We start from the raw sequence: 14,398 nt of genomic DNA on the forward strand, positions 1-14,398 counted from the left end.
TGAAGTTGGCAGTGAAACTTTTGATATGCAGTGGAACTACTACCCGGATCTTACTGCCAGCGATTTGCCGGCTTTCATTTTCAATGCTTTCCATTATTTTCGTAATGATGAAAATGACGACGAAGACAACAATAAAGGTTTTGAGAATAGTCCAGAAGTTAGCAGTGACAAGGACATTGAAATTGTTGATAAGCTGTGGAAACTATTACTCGAATATTACTGCCAGCAACTTGCCTAATGCTTTTTAATTTGAAGAAGATGATGGTGAAGATGGTGAAGGTCTTGAAAACATTTGAAAGGTTAGAAGTGACAAATATATGGATACTTTTGATATGAGGTGGGACTATCATTCGGATCTTGCCGCCAGCGGCTTGCCTTGAAGGTGATGTTAATGCAAATATTAATTCAGGACAAGAATTGGTGACAGACGGTGATTCAAGTTTTGAGATGACTCATCCAACATGCACCTGGTTCTCGTCTACCTGGATGACGACATTAACGACATTGAGCATGCGTTGTCGTAGTTTAAAAAATTCACATTCAGTGACAAAACCCTTCCATTATAAAATAACGATGTTTTTTTATTATATATATATACATATATATATTTATACAAACACATGTAAGAAATGAAAATGATACGGAGATCAAAAAAGAAAAAAAATTCTTGTTAAACCACCGTTAAACAGAACAATTACATTTAAAATAAAGATAAGAAATAATCGTTAAATATAAACAGAATTTTAAAATTAAACTTGCGTACAGGTTACAAAAAATAATGGATTGAAACAGCATAAAAACATTGACACGTAATTTAGTTATTGTCAAAGTATAAAAAGACTGAAATTCAATGATAATATGATGAACGTGTCCACATACAAGCGCGAGCTTACACATGTTTAATTATAAACACATTTATACACACATGTAACCCACATATATGCATAATAAAAAAGCATACCTAAATAGTGATATCATGTTTAGAGGATAAAAGAAAAGTTTTACTATGATGTTTGAAACAACCCGGTATATTAAGAGAAGTGATAATTGTGGAGGAATTTTAAACAAAATTTTAGGCGGCATAATAAAAATGCTATCATTAAAAATTTTTAATCTACTAAAGGGAATAATGAAAGGAATAAAATGTCGGGTAATGTTGAAACTATCCAAAGGTTTATGTATTAAAAAATTTATATAGTTAGAAGGCAATTAGTTATTCATAAATTTGCGCAAAAAAAGAGATGCATTAAAAATAAATAATTGCAATGTGGTTAATATATTTAAAGAAAAAAGTAATCGTCAACATGATCAGTTTGTTTAAGATAAAAGTTTGATGAATTTTTAAATAATTTAAAAAAATTGGTTATATATATATTTCGGTGCTTGACCAGAAACTTTTGTATGTCTTCTATTTTGGCTAATTTTAAACCCATTAAAATTTAATTTTAGCAAGTTTTGTTATTATTTTTAATTATGTAAATGAGATCTCACGGACATAAAATATTCAGTCAGTCGGTCGGTCGGTCGGTCAGTCAGTCAGTTAGTCAATCAATCACTCAACCAATCAATCGTTTATAAAGCTTTTTTCCGCGACGTTCAACAGCTCTATTACGGTTTTCCTAATTCTAATCTCTATCCTTTAACTCTCCTGCTGGTCTAGTTGCTCGCACCCTTTTCTTTTTGCAAACAGAGATGGATCTTGAAATCCGCTCTGAGCTTCGTAAGAGACGGAGAAGTAGTCAGAAAAGGAGGTAGAGATTTTCAGAGAAAAGAGCCAGAATAAGCAAATGAGTGTTTAACACGAGTTAAAAAGAAGTGAGAACAAGAAGACGATCGTAACCGGCGCGTTTAGGTTTAATTAATCTGATAAGTACTTAGAAAATAATTTAAATTGAGACTTAAACATTAATGTGCAAATTTTAAAAATTATTCTATATTTTATAGGATATTTTATAGGTAACCAGAGCAAGAGAACAAGATATGGAGATATATGTGGAAAGAAAGGGGCACGAGCAACTAGACCAACAGGAGAGTTAAAGGGTAGAGATTAGAATTAGGAAGACCATAATAGAGCGAGTTACAATAATCAATCCTAGATAAGACTAACGATGTAACAAGAAGGAGAAGGGAAGACCGTCAAGAAAAGGCAAAAACTTTTTTATTCTACTTAGATGAAAGTAAGAACTTTTAGCAACGCAACTTTTGATAAGAAAGAGACAAGCTAAAATCAAAGATAAAGCCTGGACTACGAAACCTGTGAGAAACATCAAAAGTTTTAGAATCAGATAAAATAATATAAAATAAAATAATAAAACGTTTAGATTTATTAAAACAAATTAATTCAAATTTAGAAGAATTAATTTTATGACACAGAGTCTGACTAAGTGATACTTGAAGAAAGACGTAGAGTTAGATTATGAAGAACACTATTGAGGTTAGATGGAGGAAAAGAAGTATAAATAAAAGAATTATCAGCATATAGTTGACTAGTGAAAGAAAAATTATTAATAATCCGAGGTATTTCAGAAGTATAGAATATAAATAGAAGAAGGCCAAGGACAGTAAGTATCCAAAAAGTAAGAGAAGAGGAGTTAGAAGTAGACAGAAGTAGTTAGTATTAAGAACAACAGAAGAAAAACAATTACATAGATAAGAAAAAAATCAAGATAGACAAGAAGCTTTCAAGTAATATTGAAAGAATGATCTAGCAGCCTCAAGAGAATAGCATGGCCAACGGTATTAAAAGCAGAAGAAAAATCGAGAGCGAGAAAAAAGTAAGATTATAATGGAATGAATACAAAAGAGCAATTCCAGTCTAAAAAAACTTTCAGTGACCATGGAATCAATTTTTTATATAAAAAAAATGATTTCAACACTATTTCGTATATTCTTAATCTTTTTACCTTTAATAATTTTGCCATTCCTAATTTACAAACGTTGATCAGTTGAGCTTGAGTTTGTTTCCTTTATAAAGCTCGTCCTGTCCTTTAATTTCATCGTAGATCGTTTTTTGCTGGACGGCGGTTTGTTACGTATGTTGACATTCGTTATTAATTTTTTTATTCTAAGGCTGGTGAATATAAAATTATAAAACTTTGTTTTCAGCTTTTTTGTACTGGTAGCCAGGTAGTGTAGAAGAATCTCTTAACTTTTAATTTAATTCTTTTTATTTATTTTATTTCTTTTTTTTTAAATAAATATTTATTTATATTATATACAAATAAATATTTATTTTATTTACTGAGCCATTCATTAATAATTTAGTCATCATTTATATTTAATTGTTATTTCATTGATATTATTTGTTATGTTTCTCTCTATTGTCTATTCTAGTATTAATCCTTAATATTAATATTGATTCTATAATATAACTATATACTATATAGTTAACAGTATAGTACAATTACAGTATATATAATATATATATATTACTGAATTAATATAATATTAATATGTATTATTATTATTATTATTATAATAATACATATTAATATTTGTTTGGATAGCTTGTTTGGATAGGTTTACCTGTTGCAGTTACTAACTATAAAAACCTATTCGAACAAGCTAATAACCTTACCTCTAATTGTCTAATACTGGCCTTTTTTAATAATTTGAATTAAAAAAGTCTTAAATTAAAAAATTTAATAAAGTTTACATTAGAATTTAAGACTTTAAAGTTTAAAAGTAAAGTTTTTGGTTCGTCTGGCCATCAACACCATTTTTAGTATTGAATTAAAAATTAAAATTAACATTTTAACTGTTTTTTGTTTTTAGTAATTTTTTTTAAGCAAACATGGATCTGCTTATTGAGTATTGGGTAGTATTGTAATACCACTACTCTACTCTATATTCAGTAATATAGAGTAGAGTAGTGGTATTTATTTTTAAAAGTAACAAAAAAAATCGTAAAATGAGAATAATTAAACTAAGTCTGCATTAGGATGATATAATATATAGTGTAATAATAATTTTATTTTGGCAATATTTCATTTTTTTTAATTTTTCTTTTTTATAAAATATAATTTAGGTAGAAATTCTGGTTGTATTCTTTTAAACAGACATCTTTGACCTTAAGTTTGACCACTCCTATCTATTATTTACTACTTGTTTACATCACGTAATTTGAAAACTTGTTTTTGTTTACGTTCTAATTTTAGTAGCTTACAACATCAACATCTTTTCTACATAAATTCTTATCAAACCACAAAATGAAGGTCCCAAGTTATAAGATTAATTTTTTGTAACGAGAAGGTAAGCAAAATAATGAAAAACACTTTACTAACTTTATTTTTTAACATACAAAAAAAAATTTATATACAAAATTTGTTATATAACAATAAAATTGAAATAAACATGTCATTTCAAATATACAATAAACATACCATTTTCATGAGGGAATGTTGAACGGTTATCATTAAGTAACTTTAAATATTGTCCAAAGGCATGTTTGATGGCTGTAGCACCACTGAAATTTGTTTAGATAACTTAAAAATAATGCACGCCTTGTTTCACATTGATAACAATTTCCTTTTTGTATGCATCCATAGACTCTCCCTCAATTGCCTGAGTATTGACATTAGCATATAGAGGATGTACAAAGTTTTGAGTGTACACTACAATCGCATGTTGATAAACCTCAGTGTTTATTTTGTCAATGTTGTAGCCTGCCAAATCGTCATTTCTGGTAGAACATGGTCAATTATTATTCCAATGTAGCTGTGTAGCTGTATTTCTGCAAGCAACCACTTCTAACCTACAATGATCAGAATTTCGTTCTAATATACCAACAATGTTTTGTCAATTTTCTCACAAGTCGGTTATCCATTATTATCAAATCCTCCGAGTTGTACCTGCTGGTTTAACACGCAATTTTTACATTCTAAGTTAGGGGTGAACAAACTTTTTGCTATGAGGACCGCATTGAAGACTATTTTATCTTTGTAAGGCCGCGTATATATATGAATATAAAATCTTACGTACGTTGACCATTGGAGAATAACATTTGTGGCTGACAACTTTTTTGCGCTTAGCGTAACATAATATAACAGAAGTTATAGTTGCTCAAAGACTAATCAATCATCTGTTTAGAGCAACTGCAGTTAGAATCATAATTTGGCTAATTTGCTTTTAAAAATATCTGTTGATTTTGCTGACACTGCATTGTTATTTAAGCTGTTTCAGTGATTGACAACTCTGTTGCTGAAAAAGTTATATTTCATTGGCCCAATTTGTTCTTTGAAACTCTTTAGTTTATGACCACTTGTATATTTGTTATAAGACACTAAAAAATATTGTAGCTGATTAATCTTTTTTGTACATAATTTGTTTGTAAGTTTAGATCAAATCTTATCTTGTTCTACGTGTTTCCAGGGTTATTAGGCCACATTTACCAAGTCTTTCTTTGTATTGCTGGTGTCGTAGTCTGTGATCATCTTTGTAGCCTTCTTTGGACCTTCTCAAGAATTGTTTTTTTTAATATAGGGACTCCAAAACTGTATGCAGAGTAGTCCAAGTGTGATCTTACTAAGGATTTGTAAAACCTTGTTATTACAGTTTGTTCACTGCTTGAAATTGTTCTTTTAATGGCCCCAAGCATTATAGTGGCCTTTTTAGCAGCTTTTTGACACTGTCTTCATGGCTTACAATCTTTGGTTATAAAAACACTCATTCTTCCCTAGTTGACTTATTTCATTCCAACTTCTGTGCCAATCTCAATATGCTAAGTACTCATCTTCTGTGCCATTAAAAAGTTTTAATTGCTGGTATAACGTCTATGTTTTCTTTTATAAACACAGAAGCAAGACTTGATTAGTTTTTTGACTGCTTCAACATTGTACATAGTACGTCCAGAATTGTCTTTAAGCGGTCCTACATTATCCTTTCGTTTTTGTTTACTTCTGACATAGCTATAGAAGCTCTTACAGTCTACTTTAATATTCTGAGTGAACTTTTTTTGTATCATCTCATTGCATGCTGGTTTGCTTCACTTGATCTGTTCTAACTTTTTTGTATTTTGATGTTAGATGTTCCAGTGTACGGTTGTTTTCTCATATGTGCATTTTATTGTTTTTCCATTGTTTAAATTTTTTCCACAACCTGTTTCTCTTTTTTTTCAGATTTAAAACTTCTTTTGTAACCCATAGTTTTCCATTTTTTTCATTTTTATATTTAGAGACAGTAGATTCAATTTCTTCTAGGATACAGTTTTTGAAGATTTTCCAACTTGCTTCGGTATCAAAAGCATTTATCTTGCAAATGATATTTCGCTGTTTAACATTAGAACAGCCGAGAAATTTGTATATCTATAACAGTCAAATGGGCTAGACTGTTATTTGCATAAGTTTTTATGTTATTTATGCATTTTAATGAATGATCTATCCACCTACATTAATTTGATCATAAATTTAATTAAATATACTCAATTAATTTAACTATTATGATCAATTTATTATGATCAATTTAAATCAATTTAAAGACTTTGATTGGTCTAAAAATTATGGTCATCAAATTTTGAGTTCTGCAATGAAAAGACAAGATTAAAAAAAAATCGAAAGATTCATAACGTTTGATATAAAATCTAAATGAAGGTAATTGATTGCCCATGATAAATAAACTCATTATGTTCGGTTGGATTTTTTGGTTCAATAAAAACAGATGGGATTCATGACAGTATTTTGCAATTTGACTAGATATTGACGAAAAAAATCTACAAAAATTTCACTTCATAATAAAGTTTTAGAAAAAAATTAGACTGGCATTATATGTGCTGCAAAGGTAAAAAGGCTGCTTGTGAAGCTTGTGGTGTAAATCTGTGAAGTACGCTATTTTTAATAATAATGATTTAATTATGTAATGAAGAATAGCAAAAATTATTACATATATTTGTGTGTTTATTTTTTAAATGTACTATTAAAAAATTCACGTTAACAAAGATGAGGAATTGTCTATCTTAAGATCTTTCGCCCTCATACTTTTCCTAGTATGATGTGGAAGTTGAAGTCTCCCGTTAATACTGTAGGAATTTTATTGTTAATAGCTGTCCTGGTCATTTCAAGCAGCCATCTATTGAATCTCCAAAGCTTGGCGGCCTGTAGCATACACCTAGTAAAATTCTTTCATTACTGCATCGAATTTCGCATCAAATTGACTCCTTGAAGTCATTGTTCACAAGATCCAACAAGATCCATTCTTTATATAACAGATAAGTTTTGTTTAACATATAGCAGAACTTCTGCACCGTGACCAAATTATTCTGATTTTCTCTGTCCTTTCTGAACAGCACCTATTTTCCCAGTTTTAATTCTCCATTGCCAATGCATGGTTTAATCCAGGATTCTGTTACTCCTATAATGTTTTCATCAGAATACAATCTCAGTTCTTCCATTTTTTCAATGCTTGTGATACTTCTTAAGTTAGCTTCAAAAACTTTTAGTGCTGTTTTTGTCTTCTCAGTTTTACTATTTTCATACCTCGTGCCATGATGATGATGACCAAGATGAAGATGGACAGATGGACATACCGAAACATCGCTGTCAGTCTCAGCTTAACTCTGTCTTCAAATCAGTTTTTAAATAAATATGAATTCAGCCAATTTGAATTTTTTTAATGATAAATGCAAAATGGGCGACTATTTTTAACGATATATATATATATATATATATATATATATATATATATATATATATATATATATATATATATTGTCGGAAATTTAAGCAACTGGTGGTGAGGTAATCTTTTCCTCTATCTTTCTCGGAATTTTTTTATGGTCCGACAATAATTTTTGTGTATATTTTTATCATGAGTTCGACCAGTCCTGTGTGGCACTGGGCTTTTTCGAATTATATGATTTTACTGAGTAACAAACGAACGCGTAAAAATATTCGATAACAATTTTATTAATCGAAGGAAGTAAATGAAAAGGAATTGAACTAAATAAACTCAATAATAATGTAAAAAAAATAATGTCAATGAACAAACTGGAATACAGGAATTAGAACTTCTTCTTGTTGGGTCTTCGACTTGGGATATGTTTCTTGCCGTTTAATCGTACAACCTCGACGTGTGTGACCGATGGTGGTGTCGATACAACTCCGAGAAATAAATAAAATGAATGCAGAAAAATTACAAAAATCGGAGCCTATGGAAATTCCAAGCTGCGTGCGAAACTATACCAATGAGTATAGAATCCAGCAAAGAACCCTAGGTCCACAAATAGCACAAAAAAAACAAAACAACGAGGCGGATTCGTTTTCACAGAATCTAAGGCCTGTTTTCACTGGGCCTGTCAGTCAGTCGGTCGGCTTTCGCACAACCCTGGCCTGTTTTCACTGGGCCTAGTCAGTCTGGTCGGCTTTCGCACAACATACACAAAACAACAAGAGTCAGAACAACACTTGGAACAAATTGTGTGACTTTAGTACGCGTGCGAAACTACGCCAATGAGCATAGAGTCTCGTACCAAATCCACTTTTGAGAACTTAAGACGTTTCTGAAACTGTGCCAATGAGCATAGAATCACGAATTAAGTCTCTTAGATACCAGAATAAGCACCGATTATTCGAAGCTGCCTAACTGGTGAACCCAAGGCGGACTCTTTTCGAGAACTTAAGACGTTTCCGTGCCAATGAGCATAGAATATCGAATTAAGTCTCTTAGAGACCAGAATAGGCACCGATTATTCGAAGCTGCCTAACTAGTCAACCCAGTGCGGACTCTCTTCCTCCACTACTCAAGATAAAGAAACTCTATATCAAAGCAAAATTAGATTTTGTTTCGGGTGTTTTTAAACATAAAAATTTCCAAGGTATGTCAAATTAATCAAAAAAAAAACTACTAATTAAATTTTAAGATCTAAATTGCAAAACAAACAAAAAAATCGTCTTGTCACCTATCGAGTAAATTAACTTGCATCAGGCCCCCTATCGAGTGAATTACTTTGCATCAAGCCGCCTATCGAGTGACTTAATTTTGCGTTGAAAGACTTTGAAGTATTTTTAGTCAGTATTAGATTTGTTGTTATTGCATGACTGAAAAATAAATTTTTGATTGCGATTTATTATGCTTCACGTCTTATAATTTGAAGGATTTAGTTCTTTTTATAATTTGGAGGATTTAGTTCACGAGGCGTTTTTAAACATTGTTGGTTTATTAATTAAGTTAGCTTTTTAATAAAGTTGGTTTATTAATTAAGGTGATGTAATATTTCAAGTTCAAAAGTTTTTAAAGTTAAAGGTAGACGTTTAAAGATTGACAATTTTTTAACATGGTTTGTTGTTTAAACCAAGTGGCTCTTATTTTGGTACAATCTCTCACTTAAGAGTCACAATTGAGATAACTTCAAAAATATCAGTTAAGAAATCATAATGCTCTCAAGTGGCTTATCAACATTGTTAAGTTATTTTATTAAAAAATTTGTTCTTAGATTGTTTTTTTATAAATTTACATACAATCTATTGTTTTTTCAGATCTTGTATCACTTATCAAGCATGTTAAAACAAAGCATTTCAAGGCTAAAAAATAAGTTGCCATCCATTGGAGCTTTGTTATCACATAGCAGATCGGTGGCAACAACATCTTTTCTTTGTTCTTCTTCATCCCCAATTGATGCAAATGATCCAGAAGATAATGCTAGTTTCTTTGAGATGGTTGAGTTGTACTTTGATAGAGCTTCTAATCTTCTTGAACCTGCCCTTATTAAACAATCTCTTAGCTCAGCCATGCCTGGATCCAGTAATGAAGATAAAGTAAAGAAAGTTAAAGGGATATTGGGTATTATTAAACCTTGTAATAGAGTTATTGCGATTACTTTTCCAATCAAAAGAGACAATGGGGAGTTTGAAATTATAGAAGCTTGGAGAGCACAACATAGTGATCACAAGACTCCAACTAAAGGAGGCTAGTTAATGATTCTATGTAAAAATTATAATTTTTCTCCATTTTATATGTCAGCCAAGGTTATTTTTGTTGCATTATCTATTGTCACTGATGATTTAATATGCCAAAAATATTTAGGTAAATTATTTCTTTCTATATGCAAATAATTTATTTATTAGAAGCATACTCAGTTTTAAATTTAATTAGATACTTAACAAATTTTTGATTTCTGACAGTTGATCGTGGTTTAAAATAGTTTATATTATTTTTTTTAATCGATTCTATTAACAACTAAGTAACAAAAAAAGTGTGAAATCTATTAATATACAGCATATGTAATAACAAATTAAATTTGTAACACTTTTTCAAAAAAACAATTATATTTTTATTTAAAAAAAATGTTATTTAATAAGTTGTGTATCAATGATATTTTAATGGAGAAATGAACCAAACAAAAAACGAATTTATTATAAAAACAATGATCTTTACAATATATAATATATAAAAATATAAATACTGTCAAATGTTAACCACCGTTTAAAAATGATTTCCGATGAGCAGCTTGATAGTCTAATGGTTTAGGGGGTCTCTTTTAAAATTTAAAATTGCCATCTATTTATTTAAATTTTTTATTCATTATTTACTTTTTAATTAATTGAACCCCAATAAATAATAAAAATAAAATAATAATAATTTTATCCCCAAAAATGTTTGTATTTACAAAGTATCAATTTTAACACCGAAGATGGTAGAGTACAGAAAAAGCTCTTCTGTTCTATCATGCTTAAAATAAATAAAAATTTTGGTTTTGAACTCAAGAAACTTGACAATGATTTACGGTCTACCGTTGGCAAAAACTAGGCAACAGTATGATTACACCAAAAACGATTTTCGATGACAAAGCTAAAAATTGATTTTCAAAAAGTTTTATTAAAAATAAATTAAATTTAAAAAAAATATTAGAAACGGAAATTAGCTATACAGCGTGATGGCTCATTGGTTAAAGGCGCCTGGTCTTGCTGTTGCAATGACTGGGTTAGAATACAAAGAGATCCCGCCTATCATATGCAATGTGTATGATGCGTGGTTTTCGCGCGTATTCATTTACGCTGTGTGTGTTTGTCGCTGAAACCTCTGAAGCAAACGCAAAAGAGAGAGTAACCTTTTAACCTTTAAAATGATAAAGCAAGCAAAAGAAAGCAAATAAAAGTCAATGAAAGCAAATAAAATATTCAAGCAAAATATGAGCGTATCAGTGCTTTTGTTTAAATGTCACGTGTTTTTGCTAATTGGTGGAAACTAAGTTATACTCTGCTGCTATCAAACTATAGCAAGCTGCACGCAAATCGTAATTTGCATATGCATTGATAGTGACCAAGCTAACCGAACGTGCTATTAGTCTGTCTTTGTGAGTTAACGATCATAAATATATATATATATATATATATATATATATATATATATATATATATATCGGTCGCTTGCGTTGCAGTGACGTTTATCATTATTATATATATATATATATTATATATTATATATATATATATTAAATATATTATATATATATTATATTCTATATATATAATATATGGGAACTATCCAGACCAAAAGTGATTTATCACTATTATATATATATATATATATTTATTTATATTCCAATATATATATATATATATTTATTTATATTCCAATATATATATATATATATATTTATATTCCAATATATATATACACATACATATATACATATATATATAGGAACTATCCAGACCAAAAGTTACAGACATTAATTAACACATCTCTTAGTCTACTTTATACATGTTAAAATAATTTTAGACATTGTATATTTTACTTTAATTTTAATTTTTTTAAACCATCGAACTTATGTTACTTTAAATAACTTGCCGTGCTTTATTATTAATTTTTTAATTTCATGTTACTTTAAATAACTTTCCGTGGTTTATTATTTTTTGAATTTCGAAGACACCTTGGTCGCTTGCATTAGCGCTTTATAGGAGACATTTATTATTATTATCCGGCCAACTATATCCGGCAGGGGCTAAATATGGCCGGATAGTGAAAAATAGACAGATGTTTGGCCGGATCCGGAGCTTATATATATATGTATGTATGTATATATATATATATATATATTTATATATGCAAATTTCATTGAATATTTTTGCCCACTTAGCATAAATACGATTTACAACAATTCCATATCGTTGAGTGTATTTTCAAAAAGTTAATTAATGCTAAGTGGGCAAAAATATTCAATGAAATTTGCATAGCTGAAAACCTCGTCCCTAAATATATATATATATATATATATATATATATATACATGTATATATATATACATGCTGGAAGGAAACCATATTTTATTTGGTATTGTAGGAATTCCACCGAATTGTTAGCATTAATCAATGTTGAGTTCTTCTTTTCAATTTTCTCTACACGGTAAAATTTATACAATACTGTATATATATGCAGTAATTTATAAAATCTTATATTATTATAATATATTATATTATTAAGAAATATATATTCAACTTTGATTAGTTTCTGGTTCAGTTTTTCATTATTTTGTACCGTATTTTTATCATATTTTATACATTATTGTATGAAATCTATGTTTTTTTTTATAAATAAGTTTTATCAAACTTATTCATAAAAAACGAAGATAAACTACTCTCATTTTTATTTTATTCAGGAAAAGCTTTTTTTCGGTTATCCTTTATCGAAAAACTTTTTCTTTATGGGTCATTCTCCGTCAACTTGAACGATTTAAAAAAAAGTCCACGCCCGACCATCTCCGATTTTTTTAAAATTTGAACAGTAAGTACCTCAATGTATTTCATCGACAAAATAAAATTTTTATAAAAAAATTTCAATTATTTTTCAAGTTATGAAGATTTTTGTGACAGCATCCTCAAATTTTTGAGCGATTTTTTTCAAAACTTGTACCTACGTAGAACGCTATATCTCTTGAACTAGCCAACATATCTTGATGAAATTTTTTGTGCATATCAGTGAAACAATGTAATAACAAAAAAAATAAATGTTATTGTCTCGAATCAAAGGATATTTTGAACAAAAAATCTAGAAAAAAATGAATTTTTTGAAAATTTCACCGATTTCAAATCAGCGTAGCTCAAAATCTATCGCAAAATAAATAAATATTTTTTGTTATTTTAGAAGTACCTTATAGTCACAAATAAATCACAAAATTTCGTTAAAATCTGTATGAATTTTTTGAGCTATCGGAGCTCAAAATGTCAAAAAAATGAAAAACTTCTTTTGTTTGGCGCCATTTTTAACTATGAAGAACCAAACGTTTTTTAATTTTTAAAATTTGTTTATATAGTGCTTTTATAGCTTAACAACATATCAAAAAATAAAATTGGCGTTTGCTTTCTTTGAAAAATAAAACAACTTCAAAAACAGGCAAAACAAATTTTTTTCAAGTGTCAATTGTTTTTTTTTTTTTTCAATTTAAAATTATTATACAACGTGTTAATGTGTTTAAAAACAGTTTCAGGAAGAGTTATGTGAATTTTTCCAACATAAGAAATGTTATCATCAGGTATAAGAATCAAAATATGTTTAAATGGTACATAGCAAATATCTACATTTTTAGGCCAATAAAAAATATTTTCTTTAAATTTCTTCAGACAGTTAATTTTTAAATCATCATTTTTATCATCTCTTTCTATAATGTTTCCTAAATACCATTTCATATTATAGACCAAAGCTACAAATCGACCCGGCTCATAATCATCATTGGTGTCTTCACTTTCATTTTTATTAAAATTGTATCCAAATAAATCTGAAGACAAACGTTTCATCAAAAGTTGATCATTTTTGTCTGGAATAAATGAGTGATGACTTCGACAACCCTTTGTTTTATCTGCTGACCTAAATCTTTTTCAAGCATTCCTAGCAGATCTTTAATTTCTTTTTTGTCTACCCAAAAAAATTTAATACCATTTATTTTCGCATCAGCGTATGTGTAAAAATCTCTGGCGTTCAATATCTGATCTTTTGTTGATGCCTGCAAACTTGCTCTTGCAACCAATCTTTTTGTTGTCCCTCCAATTCCATCGCAAGGACTTTTACCATGAAAAGTTGCAAAAAAGTGCCATTCTGCTTTTAATCCAAAATCCTCTTTGTGATGAATTAAATTAGAAAAATTTTTGTATTGACTTACCGCACCATCAGAAAAATATTTAATTAAAGTAACGTTTTTCAGGTTTTGTTTTACATAGTTAATTAAATGTTTTTGAAAAGCATAAACAGCGGAAACATTGTGATCGAGACAGTCGCTAATCATGCAAACGCTTTTGACAGATAAGTTTTCATAAATAAATAAATAAGTTTTCTGTAATAAAGAACAATTGGGTGAAGAGTAACTTGCGTGTTGCTCCAATGTTGACTCTGGATTGCATCCTGTATTATCACCAAATAATTTTCAGCAAAATCCATTAAAGCAATACACTCCGAACTTTTTAAATTTTTTTAG

At 29.2% G+C, this 14,398-nt stretch overlaps 2 protein-coding genes across 2 annotated transcripts; one reads left to right on the forward strand and one right to left on the reverse strand.

Moving 5' to 3' along the window:
* Positions 1-4,485: 4,485 nt before the first annotated feature.
* On the reverse strand, positions 4,486-7,049 carry HELRODRAFT_165405 (hypothetical protein; the record flags this gene model as incomplete). Its single annotated transcript, XM_009031993.1, has 3 exons — positions 4,486-4,681; positions 6,097-6,302; positions 6,972-7,049. The coding sequence occupies 3 exons, from the start codon at positions 7,047-7,049 to the stop codon at positions 4,486-4,488; spliced, it is 480 nt and encodes a 159-aa protein (XP_009030241.1).
* A 1,060-nt stretch (positions 7,050-8,109) lies between these two features.
* On the forward strand, positions 8,110-9,902 carry HELRODRAFT_165406 (hypothetical protein; the record flags this gene model as incomplete). The annotated part of the gene is made up of 2 exons (XM_009031994.1): positions 8,110-8,286; positions 9,468-9,902. The coding sequence occupies 2 exons, from the start codon at positions 8,110-8,112 to the stop codon at positions 9,900-9,902; spliced, it is 612 nt and encodes a 203-aa protein (XP_009030242.1).
* Positions 9,903-14,398: the final 4,496 nt, after the last annotated feature.

The sequence above is a fragment of the Helobdella robusta genome (assembly GCF_000326865.2).
Source record: "Helobdella robusta unplaced genomic scaffold HELROscaffold_8, whole genome shotgun sequence".
Lineage (NCBI taxonomy): Eukaryota > Metazoa > Annelida > Clitellata > Rhynchobdellida > Glossiphoniidae > Helobdella > Helobdella robusta.